The sequence below is a fragment of the Oncorhynchus gorbuscha genome, linkage group LG02 (genome assembly GCF_021184085.1).
Source record: "Oncorhynchus gorbuscha isolate QuinsamMale2020 ecotype Even-year linkage group LG02, OgorEven_v1.0, whole genome shotgun sequence".
In the NCBI taxonomy this organism is placed as follows: domain Eukaryota; kingdom Metazoa; phylum Chordata; class Actinopteri; order Salmoniformes; family Salmonidae; genus Oncorhynchus; species Oncorhynchus gorbuscha.
The window spans coordinates 55,071,944-55,099,342 of NC_060174.1; the positions used below are offsets into that span (position 1 = coordinate 55,071,944).

General features: G+C 40.3%; 1 protein-coding gene across 11 annotated transcripts in view; it reads left to right on the plus strand.

The window, feature by feature from the left end:
• LOC124004649 (CUGBP Elav-like family member 2) overlaps window positions 1-13,839 on the plus strand; it is a 65,432-nt gene extending 51,593 nt beyond the window's left edge. For 4 of the 11 annotated variants that reach the window (XM_046313319.1, XM_046313383.1, XM_046313403.1 and 1 more), the window contains exons 6-14: window positions 3,176-3,255; window positions 8,663-8,824; window positions 9,230-9,293; window positions 9,786-9,911; window positions 10,270-10,428; window positions 10,853-11,029; window positions 11,375-11,392; window positions 11,881-12,024; window positions 13,659-13,839. In XM_046313319.1, coding sequence (XP_046169275.1) covers window positions 3,176-3,255; window positions 8,663-8,824; window positions 9,230-9,293; window positions 9,786-9,911; window positions 10,270-10,428; window positions 10,853-11,029; window positions 11,375-11,392; window positions 11,881-12,024; window positions 13,659-13,786 — 1,058 coding nt within the window. In that variant the 3' untranslated portion in view covers window positions 13,787-13,839. The remainder of the gene's footprint in view (window positions 1-3,175; window positions 3,256-8,662; window positions 8,825-9,229; window positions 9,294-9,785; window positions 9,912-10,269; window positions 10,429-10,852; window positions 11,030-11,374; window positions 11,393-11,880; window positions 12,025-13,658) is intronic. The other 7 variants (XM_046313347.1, XM_046313356.1, XM_046313326.1 and 4 more) reach the window with 7 other exon arrangements.
• Window positions 13,840-27,399: the final 13,560 nt, after the last annotated feature.

The window sequence follows — 27,399 nt, forward strand, 5'->3', positions numbered from 1 at the left end:
CAACACAGGACACGCACAATCAGTACTGCACCGCCCCCACCGTGCTCCACAAAGGATGGAATTATTCCACTGCTCCACCTCTGCCTGCCTCAACTTCTATCTGTGCCGCATAAGACCTCATAAAAGCAAGTGAGACTGACAAATGCAATAAAAGTATGGGCGGGCATGAGTTATCGAGTACGAAGCTCGATCTTTAACCGGGGGGGGGGAATACTGTAAAACTATTTGGTGGATGTGCTTTGTCGCAGCTCGTACAAGTGAAATTTTGTCACAAATTTTTTATTTTTTATGTTTACTTAAAGACAACGTTAATTTGCTTTGACTCGAAAGTGTTCCATTTTGAACATGTGCATTTGCAGGGCACAACAAAAAAAGAAACCAAGCCTTAAGGATCACACAGTTCTTCTCCCTAAATGTCCTTTCCCCGTGTCTCATTCACTCAATTGCGTTCCGACCGCTCCCTACACATACACATGCTGAGCGCGCTCACAAGCTCCTGTTAGGCCTACAGAAGTAAATGCCTATAAAACGGATCTAACTGATGGGATACAAAAGCTACATTTCTTACCAAATGACGACAGTTTTATCACAAATTCAAATGGACTGGTAGATTGAAGTAGGAAAATGTGTTCCAACAACCGTTGCTGCTGTTTAGGAAAAATTGTGTCCTGTCTATTTTCCACTTAGGCTACTTTGCGAACTGCTTGTGCCATTTAGATGGTTAGCCTAGGCCTCTCAAACTCCACACTGGATCTCGATGCCAGGTTCCACTGTGGGTTTTTTTCATTGTTCCGCTCTAATCAGGGAAGGATTTTTAGACCTGTAACACCAGGTGGGTGCAATTTAATTCAGGTAGAACAGAAAACCAGCGGGCTCCAGACCTCGTAGGGTAAGCGTTGAATAACCCTGGCCCAGGCTATAACCCCTCTAAACATAGACAGGTTCCACACTGTGAATACACAAAAGGCATTAGTTTGATAAAGACAGAGAGCATATTTTCATCAGAATCATTAAGGCTCGGCCTTCTCACCAAACCGATGTCATGGCCGTAATTCATCACCATGCACCATGTAATTGTTAATCCATTTAGACATTTCCAAAGAACAGGCAGAATAAACTAAATTGAACATCTGTATATCGAAAAGAAGACCATTTTTGTTTTTTAACCCTGAACAAAATGGTCTTTCAACTCGCCAAATTGAGCCCCATTTCACTATTACAACTTTTTCCATTTGGAAAAAAATGTTTTTAGTCTGTTATTACATTTTTTTTTACTATAAAATAGGTGACTTGACTGTGGTAAGGGCTCTGGAAATAAGTGTCTTGTCTGCTAAATGAACAAAGCAAGGCTATGCCATTACACAGCCATAAGCTTATACAAGCTCGCACCACTGCTAAGGTTACTGCCTTTTTGGAGATTGTGTAATATATAACCAGTTGATATTATGATTTCAATAAATTCGCCTGAAATGTCACTTGCTTTTTATTGACTGAATATACACTACATGATCAAAGGTATGTGGACACCTGCTCGTCAAACATCTCATTCTAAATTATGGGCATTAATATGGAGTGGGTACCCCCTTTGCTGCTATAACAGTCTCCACTCTTCTGGGAAGGCTTTCCACTAGATGTTGAAACATTTGCTGCGGGGACTTGCTTCCATTCAGCCACGAGCATTAGTGAGGTCGGGCAATGATGTTGGGTGAATAGGCCTAGTTTGCAATCTGCGTTACAATTCATCCCAAAGGTGTTCGATGGGGTTGAGGTCAGGGCTCTGTGCAGGCCAGTCAAGTTCTTCCATACTGATCATACTGATCTAGTCTGTCGGACTGCCAGATGGTGAAGCGTGATTCATCACTCCAGTGAACTCATTCCCCTGCTCCAGAGTCCAATGGCGGCAAGCTTTAAACCTCTCCAACCGACGCTTGGCATTGCACATGGGGATTTTAGGCTTGTGTGCGGCTGGTTGGCCATTGAAACCCATTTCATGAAGCTCCCGACGAACAGCTGAAGTTGCTTTCAGAAGCAGTTTGGAACTCGTGGTGGGTGTTGCAACCGAGGTCAGATTTTTACACGCTCCGCATTTCAGCACTCGGAATTCCCGTTCTGTGAGCTTGTGTGGCCTACCACTTCGCGGCTGAACCGCTGTTGCTCCTAGACATTTCCACTTCACAATAACAGCACTTACAGTTGACCGGGCCAGCTCTAGCAGGGTAAAACGTTTAACAAACTGACTTGTTGGAAAGGTGGCATCCTATGACCATGCCGTGTTGAAAGTCACTGATCTATTCAGTAAGGCCATTCTACGGCCAATGTTTGTCTATGGAGATTGCATGGCTGTGTACTCTATTTTATACAACTTTCAGCAACGGGTGGCTGAAATAGCTGAATCAAATCATTTGAAGGGGTGTCCACATACTTTCCATATATAGTGTATTTATAAGGGACAATTATGGTTTGTTCTCTGTAATGGTTATAAATTAGGCATTGTCACACACTTTTTACATAAGCGTATAGATAAATGCGCTCATTTCTTTCCAGTGTTAAAAAAAATATATATTAGTGTACTCAAGTACAGAAAGAAATCATGCGTGTACTCGAACAGTCAAAATGCCCATCCCTAAGTAATAGAAGAATATGCAGAGCTCAACTGACAGTGCAGTGGTTCACCCAGTAGTCTCTGTCATCATAGTTGTAGCATGTGTTGCTCTGTCATTTTAAAATGAATATTTCTCTTTTTACTAGAAAATTGCCATAATAGCCATTTAGTGTGTGTGTGGTGTGAGAGGAGTGTGTGTTTTCTGTAGTTATCTCAATTACTGTCTCATCCACCCAGTAATCACATCCCCAACTAGCCCAATCCATCCACAGCTTCTCTTGAATGTGGTACAATACGTCAATCAATGTTATGTTACTGTGCTCATGTGGTTGTTGTTGTGACTGTATTGTTATGTTACTTCCATGTGCTAACCAGTGAGAGCGGTTGTTCTTCTGTGTGCTTGGAGTGCCGTTCATTCTATGTTACTGTAATGTGTTATTTGGGATTTCATAACGACGTGTCCCAAAACCTTTTGTCTTGTTTTGTTTCTTCTTTGTCCCTCCCTCCTACCCTCCCTCCTCTTGTCTGTCCCTCCCTTCCTCCTCCTCTTGTTCCCTCTCCCCTCCCTTACAGGCTGTGCGTTTATCACATTTTCTACCAGGGCTCAGGCCGCGAATGCAATCAAAACCATGCATCACTCTCAGACTATGGAGGTACTGTACCCCTTAGCACCTATTTCTCATCTCTCCCCTCTCCCTCTATGCAGTCTGCTGCCTTCTTGTGGTTTAAGTGCGAATTGAGAATTGTATCTCACAAGGGAACACATGTTGGTTGATTTTATAGGTTGTCCCAAATCACACTTTATTCCCTTTATAGTGCACTACTTTGGACTTTGGACTATAAAAAGAACAAGGTGCCATTTGGGAAGCAGACGTCATATCACAGAACATTAGTCATACACCAACGCAAAGCATACTTGGTCAATATTACTAGGGTGTTGGAAGACAAAATGAAACTGTAGTTCTGGTGTTATACTTTGTATTCCATGTTATAGAGAAGCATCTCATTTTATAAGGATAGGACTGCAATGCAAATTAGGCACTACGGAAAACATAATTACAGTAATTTCAGCCCAATAATTTAAAGTAGGCTGGTCCTATTATTAACACATTTTTATGCTTAATGCCTAACTGGGAGTTTGTAACAATTTATGAAATTAGAATAAACTTGTTATACTACTTTATGCAAATTATATACTCATATGCTAATTAGTCTGTACGGAAGGGAAAATAATACAAGATGTTAAGCCCATTTATTTACATATCTGTATAAAAAAAACTATAAAGCCATGCGTTAATTTATTTATTTATTTTCACGCTTTTGGTGGTAGGTGCACTTGATTCGGGCTGCCCTAGCGCCGGGAAGGCAAAGTGTTTCCATTTTGAACCATTTCATATGTCTGAAAGTAGAACTCGGCCTACCCGGCAGGTCTACAGAGCAAATCAAGTGCATTTATAGGCCTACCGCTGGCCAATCAGATAGATCAGCTCACCGTGTCTACACAGTTTGCGCCAGTTTCCTCGAGCCATTGCCGTAAAACGAAGCCTCGAGCGCACCGCAGGTTTTATTTATTTTTAATTGTACTTTTACCCCTTTTTCCCCCCAATTTGGTAGTTAGTCTTGTCCCATTGATGCAACTCCTGTACGGACTCGGGAGAGCCATGCGTCCTCCGAAACACAACCCTGCCAAGCCGCACTTCTTCTTGACACATTGCTTGCTTAACCCGGAAGCCGGCCGCACCAATGTGTCGGAGGAAACGCCTTAAAACTGGCAAAAGATATCAGCTTGCAGGCGCCTAGCCCGCCACAAGGAGTCGCTAGAGCGCGATGGGACAAGGACATCCCGGCAGGCCAAACCCTCCCCTAACCCAGATAGCTAGCACTGGGCCAATTGTGCGCTGCCTCATGGGTCTTCCGGTCATGGCCAGCTGTGACACATCCTGGGAATTGAACCCGGGCTGTAGTGACGCCTCAAGCTCTGCGATGCAGTGACAAGAGACTCAACAAATACTCAAAAACAGCAGTTATTTTCTGTAAGTTCATGTTTAAGTTGTTATTCAGCACTGTCAACACTTTGTTCAACAGTTTTATAAGCTATAAAATGTGCGTTCTCCCTACTTTCACTCACGCTACAACCTGTACTGCAACTGCAATGGAGTATAGCAAAGTGTTCTGATAAGCTTGCAATGTTATTATTAGCAGCTTGTCTTTTTTAAAATAGAGGAATATGACACTTTCTTTGGTCACAGGAGTAACAACATGAATTGGTGCTTAAGGCAGAAATAATACAGTGCGACTTAAAAAACGTATCTCCCCTTTTCTCAGCGAAGGGAAGAAGAGAGGAAGGGACTGTGAGTCTGAGAGGCAGCCTCACTGCTGTTACCTCCCTCCCCGCAGACTGACCACCAGATGCATGCCATCAGTCCAGTAAAATATATAAGCAAATTGTTACGCTCACTTGGCTGTGCCTCACAAGTCATATAACAAATCATCTATTTCCAGTATGGTCATATACCTAACATTGTGAAATGTACATTCTAAATAGTCTGAGAAGAACAACATTGGCAGGGCAATTCAAGCATAGCCAATATGCATTGATAAGGTATTGCGCCTATAGCATACTGCACAAACCTCATTGCTACAGAATTGTTTTTAATAGGTTAATGTTGCATAAACGTATGTTTTTAAAAAAAATACGTGTTTTAATATATATATATTCAGCAAAATAACAAAACGTATCTCACTGTCAAATGTGTTTATTTTCAGCAAACTTAACATGTGTAAATATTTGTATAAACATAAGATTCAACAACTGAGACAAACTGAACAAGTTCCACAGACATGTGACCAACAGACCTGGAATAATGTGTCCCTGAAAAAAAATCAAAAGTAACAGTCAGTATCTGGTGTGGCCACCAGCTGCATTAAGTACTGCAGTGCATCTCCTCTTCATGGACTGCACCAGATTTACCAGTTATTTTGCTGTGAGATGTTAAAGCCACTCTTCCACCAAGGCACCTGCAAGTTCCCGGACATTTCTGGGGGGGAATGGCCCTAGCTCTCACCCTCCGATCCAACAGGTCCCAGACGTGCTCAATGGGTTTGAGATCCGGGATCTTCGCTGGCCATGGCAGAACACTGACATTCCTGTCTTGCAGGACGTCACGCACAGAACGAGAACGATTTTCCCACCTGAGATGTGTTTTCATCTCATTTTGTTGTTGAGATAAAAGGTACATACAAATAGATTTTGCAGTTAAATTCCCATGAACCGAATAAAAGATGTACTTAATAAATTGGTTCCCAGCACATTTTTAACTCTCCCGATGGTTTTCTCACAAAATAATTATTGTTATATAGCAGTATTCCCATTCTGTTATTGGCAAGTGCGCTCAAGCCAGCTCGTGGGTATAGCCTACATGATGAGATTATTATGGCCAAAAGAGCAAGATTTATTTTTAATTTGTTAAACGGCAGCCAAGATCATCATGTCGCCAGTGTAAGACCCTCAATATTTATTGGAGAGGAGCATTAAGATAATCCCATTGCACTTTCACCAGCCTGTGAAGTTCAACATAACTTATTTCATCTGTAGCCTAATAAACTGCATGCTTTCCCGACGAGTCGCAGAGGAAGGACCACACAACTTCTCATCGCGTGACTCCCAAGTTTACTTTTGTATGGTGGTTGTTATATAAATATTTGTAATGGGAAGCATAGAATTAGCTCACATACAACAGATATACCGCTTCTAAGACTTGCTTTCAATGATTGACAGATCTAGAACTCACATTTCTATGTGAATTTAGTTGGGTCGCCCAAGAAGTTACATATTGGAGCTTTAAGAGGGCACACATGGAGAGAAACATATTTTTGAATCTATATTTTAGCAGAAGCCGAATGAATCAATAATATAACACTAATTTATTTATACCATTTTATTTATTTGTGACGTGCCAATTGCAACGCGCCCGGCAATGTGTTAAACCTTGCATTACAAAGTATTTACCCATGTTGTTTAGCCTACATAGTAAAGCATAGAGACTACTATATTCAATATACATTAACTGAGATATAGTCCTATATTAGAGCCACTGTATAACCTCTTGCATTACAAAGTGTTTATTTACCCATGCTTAACCTGCATAGTAAATCATTACGATGCACATTATACTGAATGGACTTGAACTAAACCGAGATAAAGGCTACAGTATTAGAGCAACTGTCTTAGTGGGTCCTTTCAAAACGTTGTAGATCAGGGAACCTAGGTTCTCCACAATCGTTTAGGTGTCAACTAAGATGCACTGTAGGCATGCGTGTACTGTATAAGAGTAACTGTCCCACTAAGCCCCTTCAAAACTGGGCTGGTATTCCCGTTGAATCAGTTCAGTGCTCAGGAACTGGAGCAAGAGTGATGTGACTGCTAACAGGTCAGAGGCTCCCTAGGGAAGCAGCCAACCGATCCCTAATTAGGAACCACAGAATAAAACTAGCTCAGCTCTGGACCTCGGAATTTAGAACTAGGCGATTTCTGGAGATTTGGGGAAAGTTTCTGGGAATTTTGCAACCCTACTACACCCTTTACAGTCAGTACTGTATCCCCCTGATGCTATGGGAGGTGCTACTATTGTATTAGTCTTTACTGTATCCCCCTGATGCTATGGGAGGTGCTACTATTGTATTAGTCTTTACTGTATCCCCCTGATGTTATGGGAGGTGCTACTAGTGTATTAGTCTTTACTGTATCCCCCTGATGCTATGGGAGGTGCTACTAGTGTATTAGTCTTTACTGTATCCCCCTGATGCTATGGGAGGTGCTACTAGTGTATTAGTCTTTACTGTATCCCCCTGATGCTATGGGAGGTGCTACTAGTGTATTAGTCTTTACTGTATCCCCCTGATGTTATGGGAGGTGCTACTAGTGTATTAGTCTTTACTGTATCCCCCTGATGTTATGGGAGGTGCTACTAGTGTATTAGTCTTTACTGTATCCCCCTGATGTTATGGGAGGTGCTACTAGTGTATTAGTCTTTACTGTATCCCCCTGATGCTTTGGGAGGTGCTACTAGTGTATTAGTCTTTACTGTATCCCGCTGATGCTATGGGAGTTGCTACTAGTGTATTAGTCTTTACTGTATCCCCCTGATGTTATGGGAGGTGCTACTATTGTATTAGTCTTTACTGTATCCCCCTGATGCTATGGGAGGTGCTACTAGTGTATTAGTCTTTACTGTATCCCCCTGATGCTATGGGAGGTGCTACTAGTTTATTAGTCTTTACTGTATCCCCCTGATGCTATGGGAGGTGCTACTAGTGTATTAGTCTTTACTGTATCCCCCTGATGCTATGGGAGGTGCTACTAGTGTATTAGTCTTTACTGTATCCCCCTGATGCTATGGGAGGTGCTACTAGTGTAGAAAGTAATTCCCTGTCAAGCCTGGTCCCTTTGTCTGGCTCTCTCTAATTCACAACATTGATACCACATGTCTATGTCTGGTCTGTCCAGTGATATGTCAATATCTGGCTTGTCTGTTTGTTACAGCGCTATCCTATGTATGTGTTTTGTAGCTAAATGTCTTATCTCGTTATGTCTTGACTTGGCATTCACGTCCTTCCTTGTTTGACTGTCTCTGTTTATATGTTTCTGTTATGTCCCTCCCATCTGCCTTTGTGTGTGTGTATTTTGTGTTGACTCTCCTCAGCCTCAGTCCCTCCCAACCGACCCCGCCCCAATCCTCCTTTTGAGCCATACCCTCCAGTGTTATAAAGTGTAACTGGCTGTCTTGTTTCTGTCTAAACATGATCCCTTCCTGGTTCTGTCTGTGGAATGTAGCCTGGCTTAGTCGTGCATGACAATGTTCTAATTAGTTTATTTCCTATTTTGAATGCAACACTTAAAGAAATACATTCCCCAGATTACCACAGGGCATAGTATACCCTCCACGATAGTTCTTCCTGAAAAATGGCCCTGCAGATTTGACTGTTGTGATAGTGTCTGTGTTTCTGATAGTGTGTGTGTGTGTGTGTGAACTTGCTCCTCCCCCTCCCCCACTACTACAGGGCTGCTCCTCTCCCATGGTGTGTAAGTTTGCGGACACTCAGAGGGACAAAGAGCAGCGGCGCCTGCAGCAGCAGATGGCCCAACAGATGCAGCAGCTCAACAGCGCCTCCACCTGGGGAAACCTGGCAGGGCTGGGAGGCCTCACCCCACAGTACTTGGCAGTAAGTACACCTTAATACACCATAGTACGCCACAGTAACCTGGCAGGGCTTGGAGGCCTCACAGTACAGTACCTGGCAGTAAATTGAAACCATTGACATACATATTCATAAATATAGGCTACATGCATGTTTATCATTGTTGGGAAAGCATGACATTCTGAGAAGTCGTACTCTTTCTCAATTAGTTTTCCTCAGGTCCTTGTCACCTCCTCTCTGTCTCTACATTGGAGGAGAAGTTCCTCGCCCTTTTCTCAAAACGCATTTGAGAAGGGCCCTACCCGCGGACCTTCAATGAGTTTTGAAAAAGACTAGAGAGGACGTGGGGAATCAAGGAAAGACAAAAATGATTGGGAATGAGCACAAGTCTACTTTACTCTGTTCTAGAACTCTCTCTTTCTTTTACAGTTGCTCCAACAGGCGACATCGACCAGTAACCAGAGTAATTTTGGTGGCATGCAGAGGCTAGGAGGTGAGTCACTCATTTTTTTTCCTGTCCCTGTTCCCGTCCTCCACAACTCGAACCCACTCTGATAAACATACAACTGTTCATGTAAATAACCTTCTGTCACGATGCTTTACTCCCACATAGTTTCACAACCACTAAAATCGCATTACCGTTGAATAAGATTGGAACATTAATCAGAGTAGCTATTCTAGGAGATACAAGTCTGCTGGGGACAAATTTATAGGGGTGAAAATCAAGAACCGGTGCAGTGCCTCAAGGCAGGGTGCCAGGGCCACTTCTTTTCCTGTTATATGTCAATGCTATGAAGTCTTCTTGTTTTTGCCATTTCTTTCTGTATGCGAATGATTCCGCTCTTCTGGTCTCCCATAAGAACAGCTAATGCAGCTCCATTTCCCCCTCTTGGTTGTCATTGCAAATAAGCATCTGCTCTTAATTGACATACTTGAATAAATAAAGTTGAAATAAAACAACCTCTCTCTCACTCACCTCTTCCAGGTGTGAACCAGCTGCAGCTGCAGAACCTGGCAACGTTAGCTGCTGCTGCCTCTGTAGCCCAGAACTCAGGCGGCGGCTCCAATGCCCTGTCAGCCAACGGAGCTCTAGGTAATCTCTATAACTCAGGTAACTATAGCCCAGTTTCTCTCTATAGTCCAGGTAATCTAGCAGTCTGAGGCCAATGTTAGTTTCTCCCTTCATTTTTCGCTCTATAAAAAATGTACTGCTCACAAAAAAATCTACGGCGCTTAATCTTACGACACAGATTTAACATAGTCCTGAACTAAAAACTTTTTGGTGGAGATTCCCCATTGAACTTGCTTTTTAGTCCAGGATTAAGATTCTGTGTCCCCAAAGAAAGACGCCTACGAGTGCACCTGCTTCGTATTCAATTGCTTGGCCTGCTCTATCTACTCCACTATAACACATCTTTGCTATGCTTAAACGACACCTAATAGTAACCTCTGACCCCTCTCCTCGCCAGCAGCAGGCCAGACGGCAGGCTCCAGCGCTGGTGCAGCCATGAACACCCTGGCCTCTCTGGGCCTGACCCAGGGCCTCGGCGGGGGCCTGACAGGGACCTCCATGGGTCTCAACAACCTCAACGCCCTCACTGGGGGTGTCAGCGGTGAGTACTCCAACCGTGAGTACTGCACTAAAAACAATGACTTCACTACCTTTTCTTCAACCTTTTTTGTTTTCGGCCATTCAAATCATACCTTAATTAATTGTGTTGATAAAGCCGCTGTGTTCTGTTGATGTTCAGGCTTCTTTACCTGTATGGTTGTTCACGTTCATGATTGTCAAATGTTGGAGTAAGGGCTGGTTTTACGCACACATTGCCTGGTTTGGACTGAAAAGAATGCTTGGGAGAATATCCATTGAAATAGCTATTTAGTATAGGACTAGACTCGTGTCATTTTAATCCCAAGTGTATGCCAGTCTGTATGGTAGAGAGAACTTTAGGTGTCGAGGCCTTTCTTCTGGCTGTTGTATCCAGTTGCATGGATGTAATCTGTATTTTTGAATTGTCAAAATAAATGATATCTTTACGTCTACTGTGTTAGGAATGGCGGCTATGAACGGAGGACTGGGGGCCTCGATGGCGAACGGCTCGGGGGCGAGTTCCATGGACGCACTGACTCAGGCCTATTCAGGGATGCAGCAGTACACTGCCTCCGCCCTTCCTTCCCTCTACAGCCAGTCCCTACTGCAGGGAGCAGCCGGCGGGAGCCAGAAGGAGGGTGAGTCTCAGTCCACACACCAGTTAGGCTGCAAATGTTGTCTTGTTAACTTACATTGATTGTGATATATAGTTGCCTTATCTAGCTACCTTAAGTGGAATGCATTGACTGTAAGTCTGCTAAATTACCAAGAATGGCATGTAAATATCAATGTTTTGGCCATGTGTGTCTCAACTAGTTTCTTGTAAAGCCCAAATGGGCTTTGCAAGTAAACGATGTATGACATTGAAAGAAAAGAATCGACTAACCATAGGGCGCAGTGTCATATGTTTACTTAGTACCAGTATCTCTCTTTCTCAAAAAAACAAATCTAAAACTCCATCCTCTCCTTCATTGCTCCTTCAGCTGGGAGCCAGAGGGAGGGTGAGTCTCAGTCCACACACTAACCACAATGTGTGGTCAGGTAGTATTGGTTTTCTTTCAAATTCTTTCAGCATTTGCTTGAGCTTGCCACTAGTGGGAATAAGATGAGTTGCCCTGGCCTGGAAGCTGATCTTGGGTCAGTTTCGCAGTGGTTAGGATTGTGGGAGGAGATAAGCTGATCCTAGATCTGCACCTAAGGGGAACTTCAGGGCCCTCAAGTGCCAGATTGGAAGGCTTTGGTGCTCTTGGGGCTATTCCATTGGTTCCAGGCGAGCTCAATCAAGCACAGATTGAGTATTGGAAAGATTTCAAATACAATTTTGAACCCAGGTCAGTCTGCTGGCCACAGCTGTGCGTCATGCCACATGATTATGTTTCTTGATCTGTTGATCTGTCTCCTCTCTACCTCTCCTTTTCTCCTCTCCACCCCTCTCTCTCCTCCCCTGCGATCCTCTCCCCTCTTGCTCTTTCTGCTTTCTCTCCCTCAGGTCCTGAGGGAGCCAACCTGTTCATTTACCACCTGCCCCAGGAGTTTGGAGACCAGGATGTCCTGCAGATGTTCATGCCTTTTGGAAGTGTCATCTCTGCCAAAGTCTTCATCGACAAACAGACCAATCTGAGCAAGTGCTTCGGTATGTAGTCTGCTGCCTCCAAACATGAGAACTAACTGGCTCAATGGCCGCTGGGGTAGAAAGCAGGATCATTAACCAGCTACAGTGCATTTGAAAAGTATTCAGACCCCTTGACTTTTTCCACATTTCGTTACATTACAGCCTTATTCTAAAATGTATTAAATCGTTTTTCCCCTCATCAATCTACACACAATATCTCATAATGACAAAGCAAAACTGGTTTTTAGACATTTTTGCTAATTTGTAATAAAATGTCAAACATAAAAAATGTAATTACATTTACGTAAGTATTCAGAACTTTTACTCAGTACTTTTTTGAAGGACGTTTGGCAGTGGCATTTTTTTTTACATCCTCGAGTCTTCTTGGGTATGACGCTACAAGCTTGGCACACCTGTATTTGGGGAGTTTCTCCCATTCTTCTCTGCAGATCCTCTCAAGCTCTGTCAGGTTGGATCGGGAGTGTCCCTGCACAGCTATTTTCAGGTCTCTCCAGAGATGTTAGATTGGACACTGTCTGGGCCACTCAAGGACATTCAGAGTCCCGGAGCCACTCCTGTGTTGACTTGGCTGTGTGCTTAGGGTCTTTGTCCTGTTGGCAGGTGAACCTTAGCCACATTCTGAGGTCCTGAGCTCTCTGGAGCAGGAGAGTTCCATCTTGGGTTCATCAGACCAGAGAATCTTGTTTCTCATGGTCAGAGTCTTTAGGTGCCTTTTGGCAAACTCCAAGCGGACTGTCATGTGCCTTTTACTGAGTTGTGACTTCAGTCTGGCCACTCTACCATATAAGCCTGATTGGTGGAGTGCTGCAGAGATGGTTGTCCTTCTGGAAGGTTCTCCCATCCCCACAGAGGACCTCTGGAGCTCTGTCAGAGTGACCATCGGGTTCTTGGTCACCTCCCTGACCAAGGCCCTTCTCCCCTGATTGCTCAGTTTGGCCGGGTGGCCAACTCTAGGAAGAGTCTTGGTGGTTCCAATCTTGTTCCATTTAAGAATGATAGAGGCCACTGTCTTCTTGGAGACATTCAATGCTGCAAATTTGTTTTGGGTACCCTTCCCCAAATCTGTGCCTCGACACAATCCTGTCTCGGAGCTCTACGGACAATTATTTCGACCTCATGGCTTGGTAGAAACATCTCAAGGAAGATCAATGGAAACAGGATACATCGGAGCTCCATTTCGAGTCTCATAGCAAAGGGTCTGAATAGTTATGTAAATAATATATTTTTTTAATACATTTGCAATCATTTCTAAACCTGTTTTTCTCTTTGTTATTATGGGGTATTGATGAGGAAAAAATACTATTTAATCGATTTTAGAATAAGGCTTAGCTTAACAAAATGTGGAAAAGGCAAGGGGTCTGAATACTTTCTGGGTGCACTGTACATTTTGATAAACAGTCATCGCTTGATTTTCTTTATTAAATATGCGTTGTTGGTTGTCAAACCAATTATACCATTCCGATTTGATGTCCGTATTTCTGGAAAAGATTAGGGTTATTTAGGACTGTTATCTGTTGAACTCATTGATCACAGCCCCCTGGTATGTCATGGAAATCTCTGAAGACTTGTTTTTTTGCCTCATTGGTTTGAGTTTGGTATGTCACTAGCCCTAATTTCCTTCCTCCATTCCTCAGGGTTTGTCAGCTACGACAATCCAGTGTCGGCACAGGCCGCCATCCAGGCCATGAACGGCTTTCAGATCGGCATGAAGAGGCTCAAGGTGCAGCTGAAGCGCTCTAAGAACGACAGCAAACCCTACTGATCTTACCCAGGGCAGGGGCCATTTTCCCCAGGCTCTATGTTAGCATTACACGGGTAAGTCTAAGTCGACCCAACCCACGACTAAAGCCAAGGCCATCTGATCACCACAGCAGAGACTTAATTAATAGGGTGGCAGGTAGCCTAGAGGTTAGAGCGTTGGGCCAGTAACCGAAAGGTCGCTGGTTCGAATACCCAAGCCGACAATGTCACAAATCTGCCGATGTGCCCGTGAGCAAGGCGCTTAACCCTAATTGGCCCCAGGGGCGCCGTACTACTATTGTGGGTGTCATTCAGACTCACTCCACTGGGGTCTTGTTATCTTAAACCGGTTATGTTCTTTACATGTCTATTATTCCTGCATCCATTCCTTTTACAGTTTCATCATGTAATTTTTAAGAGTTGTATAAAGTGTGTTAATTTATATGATTATTTATAGCTATCACTAGAGCCAGTGTTCAAAATGGTATTTTGTGTTGTGATATATAAGAGGGAACACCAGATCTGATTATTTCTGTACCATTTCATTATATCTACTTACTAGGTTTAAAATAGACGGGTTGACTAAGGATCAGACACACGCCTCATCCTGTCAGACTATCAGAGCTCTTGGGCTTCAGTCTGTTGCATTGATCTGTTACCTCTTAATATGTGAAGCTCTTTCACTTTTTCTCTCTGCTTCCATCATTCATTCTTTTTCTTTCTTAAAACCAAGCAATGTCAAGCTGCTGGGGCTTCCTCTGCTCACTTCTTTTCATAATTAACTTCTTCCAATCATTCCATCCATCCATGTCTCTCCTGAAGGGACTGACTGGTTAGAGATGGATCACTTTGAGTGCCAAGTGTATGTGCATGTCTAACATACGTCTAACATACGTCTAGTGATGTCATTTCCTAATCTGATGATGTCATTTCCTGTATCAAACTGTATTGTTTTGTGTGTGTGTGTGGGGAAACATCCCCAACTGTCATTATGTTATATGTGGTGGTTGGCATTGTTTGTCGTTGTTGTTGGGGCCTCATGTTTGAAAGGTTATTGTGCTGTGGCTAACTTCTTTCTCCCTCTCTGTCTCTCTCTCTCTCTCTCTCTCTCTCTCTCTCTCTCTCTCTCTCTCTCTCGCTCTCTCTACCTCTCTCCTTTCGTGTTTTTTCTTCCCTTTTTTAGAAAAAATCTCCATGCCTGTTTGCTCATCGTTAGCCTAGCATGTCCTCATGGTGTTGAAAGCCAACCCAAAACTCCTCCTCTTCCTCCCGGCTACTCCTCATCATCCTCCCACCATTGTTGTCTCTGATGTCTCGCTAAAGCTCGCCTGACCAATAGGCTACCTGACCACACCCCGCCACTGACCTTTGACATATGAAATTTGACCATAGCTCAACCTGATTGGATGTATCCAAAATGGCACCCTGTATAGTGCACTACTTCTGACCAAAGCCTTTTTGATCAGTGCTAGGTGCTGCACTATATAGGGAATAGGATGCCATTTTGGATAAGTCCAATTTCTTTTGCATGCAACTTCATTTTTCTCTAGTTTTTCTGTATAAATGTAATGGGAGGGAAGGGAGGGAGGACAAGCAAAATCAATGTGAAATCTTACCTGCGCTTATTTCATTTAAGAGACTATTTAGCAAATGCAGAAAAAAAACATTGTTTTAAAAGCCTGTGGGATAGTTTATTCTTTTTTAATTTTGTAATTTGCTTGTTTTTATGTTGTTTCTTTTAACCTCTTCTCTCGGTCTAAAGTTCACTTGAAAGTTTTAATACAGGGACTAGCACGGCACAGTGCTACTTTGTGCCATTTAGCAATATGCTGGCTTCTGAAACAACATACTATAAGGTTGTGTCTGAAATGACACCCTATTCCCTATTTAGTGCACTGATTTTTATTTGCCGCCAGGGCTCTAGTCAAAAGTGTAGTGCACTATGTAGGGAATAGGGTGCAATTTCGGCTGCACACTAAGACCACTTGACTAGCAAAACAATTTTCAAAACAAGTCTGATTATCAACCAGAATTCCCCTCAGTGCGTTGTTATGGCTTTTCACATTTAATATTCAAGAAGGCATTGTAAAGATTTTCAATTTTCTCGCTAAGGCTGTTGGTGACTTGGTTTTCATTAATGAAAATATAACCGTTTATTTACCTATTTAGCTTTAATCTTTATTCCAAAAAATACTTACGGCACAATTAAAAGGTAGATTTGCTATGACTACCTACATGAACTTTTTAGAACCGATTCACAAATAGACAATCTGTGGTTTAAATGCACACTTAGATTACCTATATTTTATACCATTGAATCTATAGAAGTTTAGGTTAACTAAGGGGTTATTTTGTAGATTATGTTGTAGTGTCATCTGCTAGGGTCTAAGTGTTTCAAGTTTTTAAAGAGGATTAAAAAAAACTGTTTGCTCGATCAACACAACCTTTCGAAAAAATAAATGTCATTACGAGTGGTGATGTAATTCCTACTTATTTACATGTACAGTGCCTTCAGAAAGTTCTCATACCCCTTGACTTATTCCACATTCTGTTAGTCTGAATTCATAATGGATGACTAGATTTTTTTCCCTCACTCATCTACACACAATGTACCATAAGATGACTGTGAAAAACATGGTTTCAGAAATGTTGGCACAAATTATTGACAAACTAAATACAAAAATACATAATTTAAGTAAGTATTCACACCCGATTCAATACTTTGTAGAAGCACCTTTGGCAGCGATTACAGCTGTGAGTCTTTCGTGAAACAGTTCGGTGGAGTTTGAATATATTATGACGAAATTTTGTGACGTTTTTATTCGTTTGGACTTCTGTGCTGATTTTTTGGGTGATTGGTCAACATTAGGGATTCTTTAATAAAGTCTTTGTCATGCAACAAGAGACTACTCGTTTTCATGCAAATGTTTTAATTGACAAATACTGCACGAAACAACTTAATGTAAAATTGCCCCGACTAAGATAAATCTTCATCAAAATGAATGACAGATTTCTTGAGTTAGATTAATTCTTACTGAGGAAGTGTATACTGGCTACGGCGTCTCAAAATGGTCCAACCGTACTATTTCCTCTTCTTTTTTCAAAGGAAGGTCATTTAACCAGGCTAGCCGAGTTTGGCTAGGTGCCAGCTTAACTGAAGCATGCAAATTTGACAATTTGTTCTTTTTAAAATTCTTCAAGCTCTATCGAATTGGTTGTTGATCATTGCTAGACAACCATTTTCAGGTCTTACCATAGATTTTCAAGTAGATTTAAGTAAAACTATTACTCGGCCACTCCGAAACATTCACTCTCTTCTTGGTAAGCAACTCCAGTGTAGATTTGGCCTTGTGTGTGAGGTTGAAAGGTGAATTCATCGGCCAGTGTCTGGTGGAAAGCAGACTGAACCAGTTTACCCTCTAGGATTTAGCCTGTGTTTAACACCATTTTGTCTTTTTTTATCCTGAAAAACCCCTGTCCTTAATGATTTGCTTTGCCAATTTTTTTTCAGTATTCATTTAGTGCCTTGTTGCAAACATTATGCAGGTTTTGGAATATAATTTTTCTGTACAGGCTTCCTTTTCACTCTTTCAATTAGTAGGTTAGTATTGTTGCCTAACTACAGTTTTCTCCTATCACAACCATTAAAATTTAACTGTTTTAAAGTCACCATTGGCCTCATGGGGAAATCCCTGAGCGGTTTCCTTCCTCTCCGGCAACTGAGTTGTGGTGTCTGGGTGTATTGATATACCATACAATGTGTAATTAATAACTTCACCATGCTCAAAATAATATTCAATGTCTGTTTTTTTTGCCCCATCTACCAATAGGTGCCCTTCTTTGCAAGGCATTGGAAAATCTCCCTGGTCTTTGTGCTGAATCTGTGTTTATACTTCACTGCTCAATTGAGGGACCTTACATTGTATGTGTGGGGTACAGAGAGAGTCATTCAAAATTCATGTTAAACACTTTTGCACACTGAGCGAGTCCATGCAACTTATTTTATGAACTTATTTATGCTTGCCATAACAAAAGGGTTGAATACTCAGATTTATATATTTTTTTATTAATTTGTCAATTTTGAATTACGTCCACGTCCACTTTGACATTATGGGGTATTGTGGGTAGGCCATGGACCAAGAGAATCTATATTTAATCCATTTTGAAATTCAAGCTGTAACAAAACAAAATGTGGGAAAAGTCAAGGGGTGTGAATACTTTCTGAAGTCACTGTATTGTCAGAATTCCTTTATGGATTATTAGCTTTTTTTGGACACATCAGATAATAGATTGTCATTGTGTCATCTTGGGGAGTATATAGACTGAATTTGTTTTTTCCTACTTTAAAAAAAAAGAGAACGATTAAAACTTGGTGTTAAATTCTTACTTAAGGTACTTGAGAATTTTTGGTGAATTTCTTCTTGATGAGAATTTATTTGATAAATGGATGTTTGAGTTTTTGTTTAGTGTAGATGCCTTTTATTGAAAGATAATGTCTCTTAACACAGAAGACAGATGATGTTTTTTTTTTTTAAAGTGCCCATGTGTCAAACTCTCACACACACAGTATTTTAACTTCTTACAATATGTGACGGTGCCCATTTTCTCACACACACTTTGTTTTGTGACCGTAAAAACACTCGGAGCCCCTGAACGTGAGCGAGAATTTTTATTTGGTCACTCACACACACACACACACACACACACACACACACACACACACACACACACACACAAAATGTCTTTGTTGGTGATAAGATATATGTTTATCACACATTTAAAAAAACTTTTCTATCCAAAACTTACGCACAGTATCTATGTGTTAACACTGCTCGACTCACCCCCACCAAAACAGTGTTGGTTTACAAAAGCATTCCATGTTTCAGCATAAAAGTTTACTACTCTAAACAGAAGTGTGTCTTTTATAGGGGTGATAATGGACTAGCCTACTTTCTGTCAATTGAACTGCGAAGCTGATGTGTCAGCTCAAATCATTTACATCCAGCCCCCCAAAGAAAGGTTCCCCAAAAAGAAAAAGGTGTACCAGGGTCGTATTCACTAGGCACAAAACAGAATCAAGCATGGGAGACTATCTGAACTTGCCCAATAAGATCTGCTTGTTTTCATTTTCCGGTTTGCTACGGTTTGCCCTATTGACTACGACCCAAATGGTTCTAAACAAGGGTTGTCAACTCAGGGTCCTTTGTGTTTGAGATTCAGCTCTGTGTGGAAGATGCAAGCACTGCGTAAGGTGTCTTTCGCAACAGATTTGGGATTAACAAGACACAAAATGCACAATTGTTGCCATTTTAAACACTTTAATTGATTTTTTAAAATCACCACAGATGGCATCAGTTTTAGCTTGGGAGTTCTAGCAGCAATTGTTGAGAGGAGTTTGGAGTTTTGTTTGTTGAATGGGAGTGGTTTATGTCAGTTATTAGCAGAAATATTAGGGGAAATTTTCACTTTTTTGCTAATCTTTTTGTCTTTGAAGCATGGGTTGGTGGCACTTCCCAGAACTACCAAGGTACTACTAATAAAAAAATATTTTGCGTTCAATATGATGGAGCATGTGCTTTTTGCAGTGTGTTTTTATATCCAAATGCAATACAATAATCAAAGTGCCATAATATATGTCTAGAAACTGCCTACACAGATACTATTAGGCCTTGGTTGTTATTATTAGAGATTGCTGAAGTTAGGTAACGCTCTTTTATTTTTTATTTTGGCATGGTTGTTATTATATTGATACCAGTGTGTCATTAAGGCTAAATGACCCTCTGTTCTTTTCCCACTTTGTGTCAAGTTATTGGTTCTAATGTGATGTGTGAATTTTAACACTTTGGCAAGTACTTTTTTTAAATGATTATACAAGAAACAACCCTAAACTTTTGAAGACAAATCCCCTTGTTGGTGAGTGACAGAGTTGAGTAATTTACGGTACAGTCACAGACGATGTATATTATGAATGCTTGTTATTTGGCAAAACGGTAGTGGTTGTATATGGATTTATTGATTATAATAGAAATATCATTTTTTTGCATCAACCAAAACCTGGGAAGTGTGCCATATTATAAACATTGATTTGTCTTTATGACAGTTTTCTAAAAAATAATTTAGTATGTAGGCTACAACAAACTGATAACCAATGCTAGTTAATATTGAATTGATTATAACAGGTAGTTAGTTCTAAAACTATTGTAAAAAGAAGTGTTACTGAAAATGTTGAGATATAAGCACAATATAAAATCACACATGGGTCAGGGTATAGGAACTTTAGACTCACTTCGGGGGCTTCCGTCACAACCACCATTTTTGGGGTTGCGTTCCAAATTGCACCCTGCTCCCTACATAGTGCACTAATTTTGACCAGGGCAGATAGGGAATAGGGTCCCATATTGGATGTAGTCTCAGTATTTCAGCCAGTGCTCACTGCTCTCTCATACTCTGAAGTGCTATTTGACAAAGGTATGTGGTAGCTTTGCGTCTCTTAGATATTGTCTTGGTCAACAATCTATCTGTCCTCGTTCTGTACCATTTTTATTGTCTGATTTAGTAATTGATATGAATTCTTTGTTCATGTTCTTCTCCACATAAATGATTTGATAGATGTTTGTGTTGTCTTGAGAAAAACCAAAGTCGCGGTGCATCTTGATGTTATCTGATCTGTAAAGCATTATTACAGTAGTGATTTTCTGTTTTAATTAACAAACTTTTTTTAAACTTGGGTGGGATTTGAAAATAACAAAATTACAAAAACAGGCTCTTTCCAATTTCTACAATACTGGTTGTTCATATGTATTTTGTACCAGTGAAGCTTTTTTATATTGGAAATAATTAAAGAAAAACATCTATATTGGAAAAAAATGTCTGGCCTCTCTATAAGGCCTCGCCTTGAATGTGGGTCCTGAGTTAGGCTTCTTGGTGGTTGTCAATGAGAACAGTTTTGGTAGTATGTTTTATTTCTTAAAATAACCTTCATTTTGATTTCATCAACTTGCTCTCTACATGTTCCTCACTTTGTTATTCACTTTTTTGGGGTGGGGGGGGGGTCTAAAATTGGTAAGTTTCATGTTAGTAGTATTGTGCTCTGTCCACATGGTTATTATAAATGACCATCCGGATTGATTATAGGCAACTTGTGTGGATGGATAAATAAATGTATTAGTTTCATAGAAAGTTAATTATTTGTTGTTTTAGTTCTGGGCTTTTTGCTTTTTAACTGTGTGGTTAGATTTTTCTGTTTTTACCATAGAATGAGTGGTGTGTAGTTGGAAAGCCAAGTCGATGTTTTATTTGGTAAATGTTTGTTCATGTGTGGTGTTTCTTTGCCTCTGTCTCCAAAATTAAACCATTTTCCCCTAATATTGAATGTGTCTTTGTATGTTGTGTAGTCCCAGTACCTGTCCAGTGTTGTGAAGACATTTACAAACTCCCCAGTGTCTGTCTCCCTAACTTGTTTCTTTCCATTGTCGTTCTCTTCGCTTATTTATTTTCTTTCAAGCAATCAATAGCTGATATAATTTGAGGTTATTGGTATATTGATTTTCTAATATACAATAGCCTAATTGCATACCGTGGATTTGGGGGTTGTAAATGAAAGAAGCTGCTGTAGTTTATGGATGAAAGGTTTACTAGTATATTAATTGTCTAATATACAGAAGCCTGTATACACATTAGTGTTTTGCAGGTTATGAGTGTGTGATTCTTTTTGCGTTTTGATTTTGATCAAAAGATGCACCACCGATAGCGTAAGTACTCCGTCTGAAAAGGAACATTGCAGGTTCCGATTTGGGACCGGTTCTGAGGATGCCACCAATTTTTTTGGTGTCAAGATGTTTACTAACAACTGAACTGCAAGAACATCAGTGTAAGTACTACTGATGGCCAGGAACAGCTGAAGTCCCCTTTGCCACACTATTGAAAAAGGTTATTGTGTTTATACATCACTGGGGTCTGCTTAGAAAGACTGAGGCAAAATAAGCTGCAGTGGCACCATCTAGTGCTCACTAGTGTAACTATATTTCATATACAGTTATTCATTGATGCAAGAATCATAACGACATGCTACTGAATAAGAGGGACAGTTGATCTGTTATCACGTAGAAAACCCAGACACTCATTGTTTTTCATAATTATAAAAAGTAGCGTTTATAATTACTTGACGTATCAATGCGTTTTTCGTGCATTTTTGAGGGGGTAGGCTTATAATTATCGTCAGGCTTTTAGAACAGATCATCACATGCAAAACTGAAACTACCTCAAACCTGAGTAATTTGAGGTAGTTTCAAAGCATTTTCGTCCTGGTTAAATGTATAACCAATACACTTTTCCCATACATTTCAATCATAAAAAGGGAATTACTGGCCAAATATCTGTGTTTCTACTGTGGTCCTATTACTGCAATATGTACTTGTGTCTAAGCGCATGTCAGTGACTGCTTGTGAAAGTGGCCTTTGGGCAAAATGGGAGGGTTTAGAAGACGTGCATGACGGAGAAGACACGTGTTGCGCATAATCTAGATGGTAAATCATAAGTGATCAGCACGAACTTGAAAGTTATGCACTACACTCTACAGACTACAAATGCCCCATGATATATTCAACATGAAGCTATCGAGCCACATGTGGGATTCGATTAATGCCATGGGCCTATACCCTGGGTGAACCTGGTTAGCATTGATTGCAATTGGTTTTGAAACGGCAGCTTCCAGGTAGGGTAACCCCATTTAAAATACCCAAATACAGGATAACGGCAGTAGTGTATGACAACAGCCAGTGAAAGTGCAGGGCGCCAAATTCAAAACAACAGATATCTCATAATTAAATTTCCTCAAACATACATGTATTTTATACCATTTTAAAGGTAATCGTGTTGTTAATCCCACCACAGTGTCCGATTTCAAATAGGCTTTACAGCGAAAGCACCACAAACGATTATGATAGGTGACCACCAACTCACAGAAAAACCCAGCCATTTTTCCAGCCAAAGAGAGGAGTCACAAAAGCACAAATAGAGATCAAATGAATCACTAACCTTTGATGACCTTCATCAGATGACACTCATAGGACTTCATGTTACACAATACTTGTATGTTTTGTTTGATAAAGTTCATATTTATATAAAAAAATCTCAGTTTACATTGGCGCGTACGTTCACTAGTTCCAAAAACATCCAGTGATTTTGCATAGCCACATCAATTCAACAGAAACTCTCATCGTAAATGTAGATGAAAATACAAGTTATACACATGGAATTATAGATATACCTCTCCTTAATGCAACCGCTGTGTCAGATTTCCAAAAAACTTTACGGAAAAAGCAAACCATGTAATAATCTGAGACGGCGCTCAGAAAATAAATACAATTATCCGCCATGTTGGAGTCCACACAAATCAGAAATCATATTATAAATTATACCTTTGATGATCTTCATTGGAATTCACTCCCAGGAATACTAGTTCCACAATAAATGCTTGATTTGTTCGATAATGTCCATTATTTATGTCCAAGTAGCTACTTTTGTTAGCGCATTTAGTACACAACTCCAAATGCTCGTGCAGGTCCATCCGAACGTAGGACGAAAACTACAAAAAGTTATATTACAGGTCGAAGAAACTTGTAAAACTAAGTATAGAATCAATCTTTAGGGTGTTGTTATCATAAATCTTCAATAAAGTTCCATCCGGAGAATTCCTTTGTGTGTAGAGAAGCCATGGAACGCAGATCGCTATCATGTGAATTGCGTGTGACCAGCCCTTTGTGTGTTTGTGTTTAGTGAGTGCCAGATCAGAGGCCGTAGGGAATTGGACAATTTTCCTGTCAAAATGTAATGAGTACTTCTGGGTGTCAGCGAAAATGTATGGAGTAACATGTACATTCTTTTCTTTAGGAATGTAGTAAAGTAAAAGTAAACAAAAATATATATAGTGAAGTACAGATACCCCCAAAAACTACTTAAATAATATACTTTAAAATACTACTTAAGTACTTTACACCACTGGACAATGGGAAGATTTTGAGGGACATTCGAAGTATAGTGTAGCCAACACATGAATATTGAAGCACACGTAACCTACTCTTTTTATGCCTCCCGCAAAAGTTGGGCTAGAAACGAGAGACCACTTACGTGGCTGTTTTATGAAAATCTGGGAATATGTGGCCCATGAAACATTTCTGGTTGGTCTAGAGAATGTTATGGAGAGCTCTTCATTAGACGTACACATTTTGAAATTACTGGTAGTTAACTGTCCTCTCCAAGTTTAGCTGGAATTGAGCCTAAAAGGATTTGACACATGTGATTGGTATGACATTGGCCTACGTTTCTTGAGCTGCGCCGAATATGAGATCTCAACAATGATTGGAGAAATGATTAACATCACCAGCGTCACATCCTTATATAATATATTGTCATAAATGTAACGTGACTGCAAAATATAGGTTGGAATGTCAATTCTCTTCAAATGAATAGGAAGTCTGAATAAAGTACTGAACAAATCAACCTTTTCAAAATTAGTTGTGTTTTAATTTATTGATAAAATGTGGGACATAATTGTTAGGTTGAGGGACAAAGCACCAAAATGCTTTACTGTCCTGCACAATCTGGGCCATGTGGTCACCCTAAATCTGGGGGAATTAGCTGGGTATACAGTGTTGCCAGGTCAAGAAAAATTATATCCCAATGACCACTCAAAACCCACATAAAAGGCCTGAAAACAAACCCAATTTTTATTTCACAGCAAGAGAGTTGTCATATTCAGTGGTGACCCGTCATTCAGAGGAGTGATGGGTTGCCACTGTTTTGAGACTCACATGTTATTCTGGCATTAATACATGTTTGCAAACAATGTCAAATATATATATATATATATATATATCATTGAGTTAATAAAGTTGCATACAAACATGGTCTCTTTTTTGTTTTCTTGAGTAATACAGCTCCAAAATGCAGGTGTTTCAGCCTAGCTCAGTGCTTTCTGTGGTGGTGGGGCAAGCAAGCATAAAATGCAGAGTCTTGTGCTGTGATTGGCTCAGTGTTCTGTCACTCATGGGGACCCTACATCACCACCAAGTCTAAGGGTAGAGCTAGAAAATCTCCTTGGGTGCTGCCATAGAGTTACATTAGAAGTACCCATCCAGGAAGGCTCAAGGTCATTGGCCACAAATAAAATTACATCAAATCACGTTATATGTACAGTAGCTTTGATTGGACTGATCATGTCAACATCATACTTTCAAAATCTTAGCTAGAAGTCATCATCATGAATCAAGTCGACAATCTACTGGCAAATCCTTTCTTATCCTTGTCATATGAAGAGAAATAATGAAGAGAAATTATAGATGAAACGTATCAGTGCTCATTGGACATAAGCATTACACAACAAGTTGGAAGTCACAAATTCAACAATGAGTGGTTTAGAAGGAATCAGCGACAGCAGCTAACTGCAAGCATTGCAAAGCAATCACTAGCCTGCTATTCAGTGGAATGGCTGTGTGGTCCCAAATCTTGGATTAAGTGGCTCTTTTCCAAATTTAAAATTCTAAACATTCAACATTGACCATGCTGCCAATTAAGCATGATTTGTGCTGTGCTCAAAACAACTGTTAACTCGAAACCGGTGAAAACTTGACTTCAAGACAACTGGGAAGTTGGGAATAAATGAGTTCTGACTGTGAAAATACTCCAACTCAGAATTGTAAATCTGGCCTCTTTCTAGATCTATGACCTGAAGATCAATGACATCATCATGATTCAATCTTGTTTTTTTCAGTTCCCATTTGTTTTGAAGCACCATAAATCCATTGAATGCCAGACTTTAATGACAAAATTTGCACATGAATGACCGCAGCGCCACCTTCCTGTTCAAGTGAGCAGAGCACAACAAGGTGAGTCCAAAAATGTATTGTATGCTGCTGCATAAATTATGTAATATGCCAGAGAGATACAGTGGGGCAAAAAAGTATTTAGTCAGCCACCAATTGTGCAAGTTCTCCCACTTAAAAAGATGAGAGAGGCCTGTAATTTTCATCATAGGTACAACTATGACAGACAAAATTAGGGAAAAAAATCCAGAAAATCACATTGTAGGATTTTTAATGAATTTATTTGCAAATTATGGTGGAAAATAAGTATATAAGGTTTGATTTACCACGGATTTCAGCCAATCAGCATTCAGGGCTCGAACCAGATTTGATTGTAAATAAATCCCCTGTGCGCATATATTCATAACTATATATAAATCTGACAGGAGAGTTTGAGTGATGGATCTCGAAATCTCTGAGCAAGAAACACTTGGATGAACATAAAAAACTAATATTTTCTGGCAATTGTGCTGTTATTATGTGCCAGATGTTAAGACTACAAACCGTTATAAATGGACCGTTTGCGAGATTGATTTATCATTTCAATAAGCATAGGCTACAAACTCAAATCTGAGTTTATGATTCAAATTCAATTTTGGCATAGCATGCTTATATAAAGACAGGTAGCCTATAGCCCTGAATAGGCTTTCATCTAATTTCAGATAGTCTACAGTAGCCTAGAAAATATGTCGGCAAGATGTAAACTGAACGATTTAGCAGGTTGCTTAGTTCAAATTAACAGACTAATTTAAGAAGTGCTTCTGTTTCCCAATAGCCTGCTGGAATAGGCTACTAAAGGATGGGGTTATAATTTCAATCACTGAATTAAATAATAATATATATATATACAGTGGCGTAAAAATACTTTAAAGTACTACTTAAGTAGGTTTTTTGGGGTATCTGTACCTTACTTTACTATTTACTTTTTCGACAACCTTTACCTTTATAGAAAATAATGCACTTTTTACTCCATACATTTTCCCTGTCACCCAAAAGTACTTAAGTTAGTTAAGTAGTCTTTTACTGGGTGACTTTCACTTTTAATTGAAACATTTTATATTAAGGTGTCTTTACTTTTGACAATTGGGTACGCTCTAGTGCACACATAGTTGTTTTCTATTGTTGTTTTTTATGTGCACCAGTTCCAGCGTATTAATATGTTTTATGAAAAAAGGTGGGAAATAGGCGTCTCCTTTAATATCCATCTAAATAACCTTCCTACAACTGGTAAAAAGTTGTATTTTTCTTCTCACTCGCTTACTCCTCACCATATTTCCTCACTGGCTGACACTTAGCAGCAGGTCACAGTGAAATATATATATTTTAATATAAATGCCATGGCGAACGCAGTGCAATTTAGAAATAGCCTAAAAACCCGCAACCAATGCATTTTCACCCGCGACGTCGTTTCCAAAGAAGCCCAATTTTACATGAAAACCGCAAAATAGCAAAACTGCGGGTATTGGCGTCGCATGCTTCCCAGAAGAAAGAGTTCGTTCACATGTCGACATTTTGTGACACTATTGTTCGTTTTGCACTTCGTTAGTTTTTTTTTCGGCCATTCGAGCACACGACATTTTTTCTCTCGAGGCAAGCAGAACTGGCCGAAGTCTACGCCCTTTCTTCGGTGATTGGTCAACAGTAGGGATTCTTAAATAAAGTATTTGTTGTCATTAAACGAGAGGACACGTTTTCATGTGTAACGGATGTGAAACGGCTAGCTTAGTTAGCAGTGGTACGCGCTAAATAGCGTTTCAATCGATGACGTAACTTG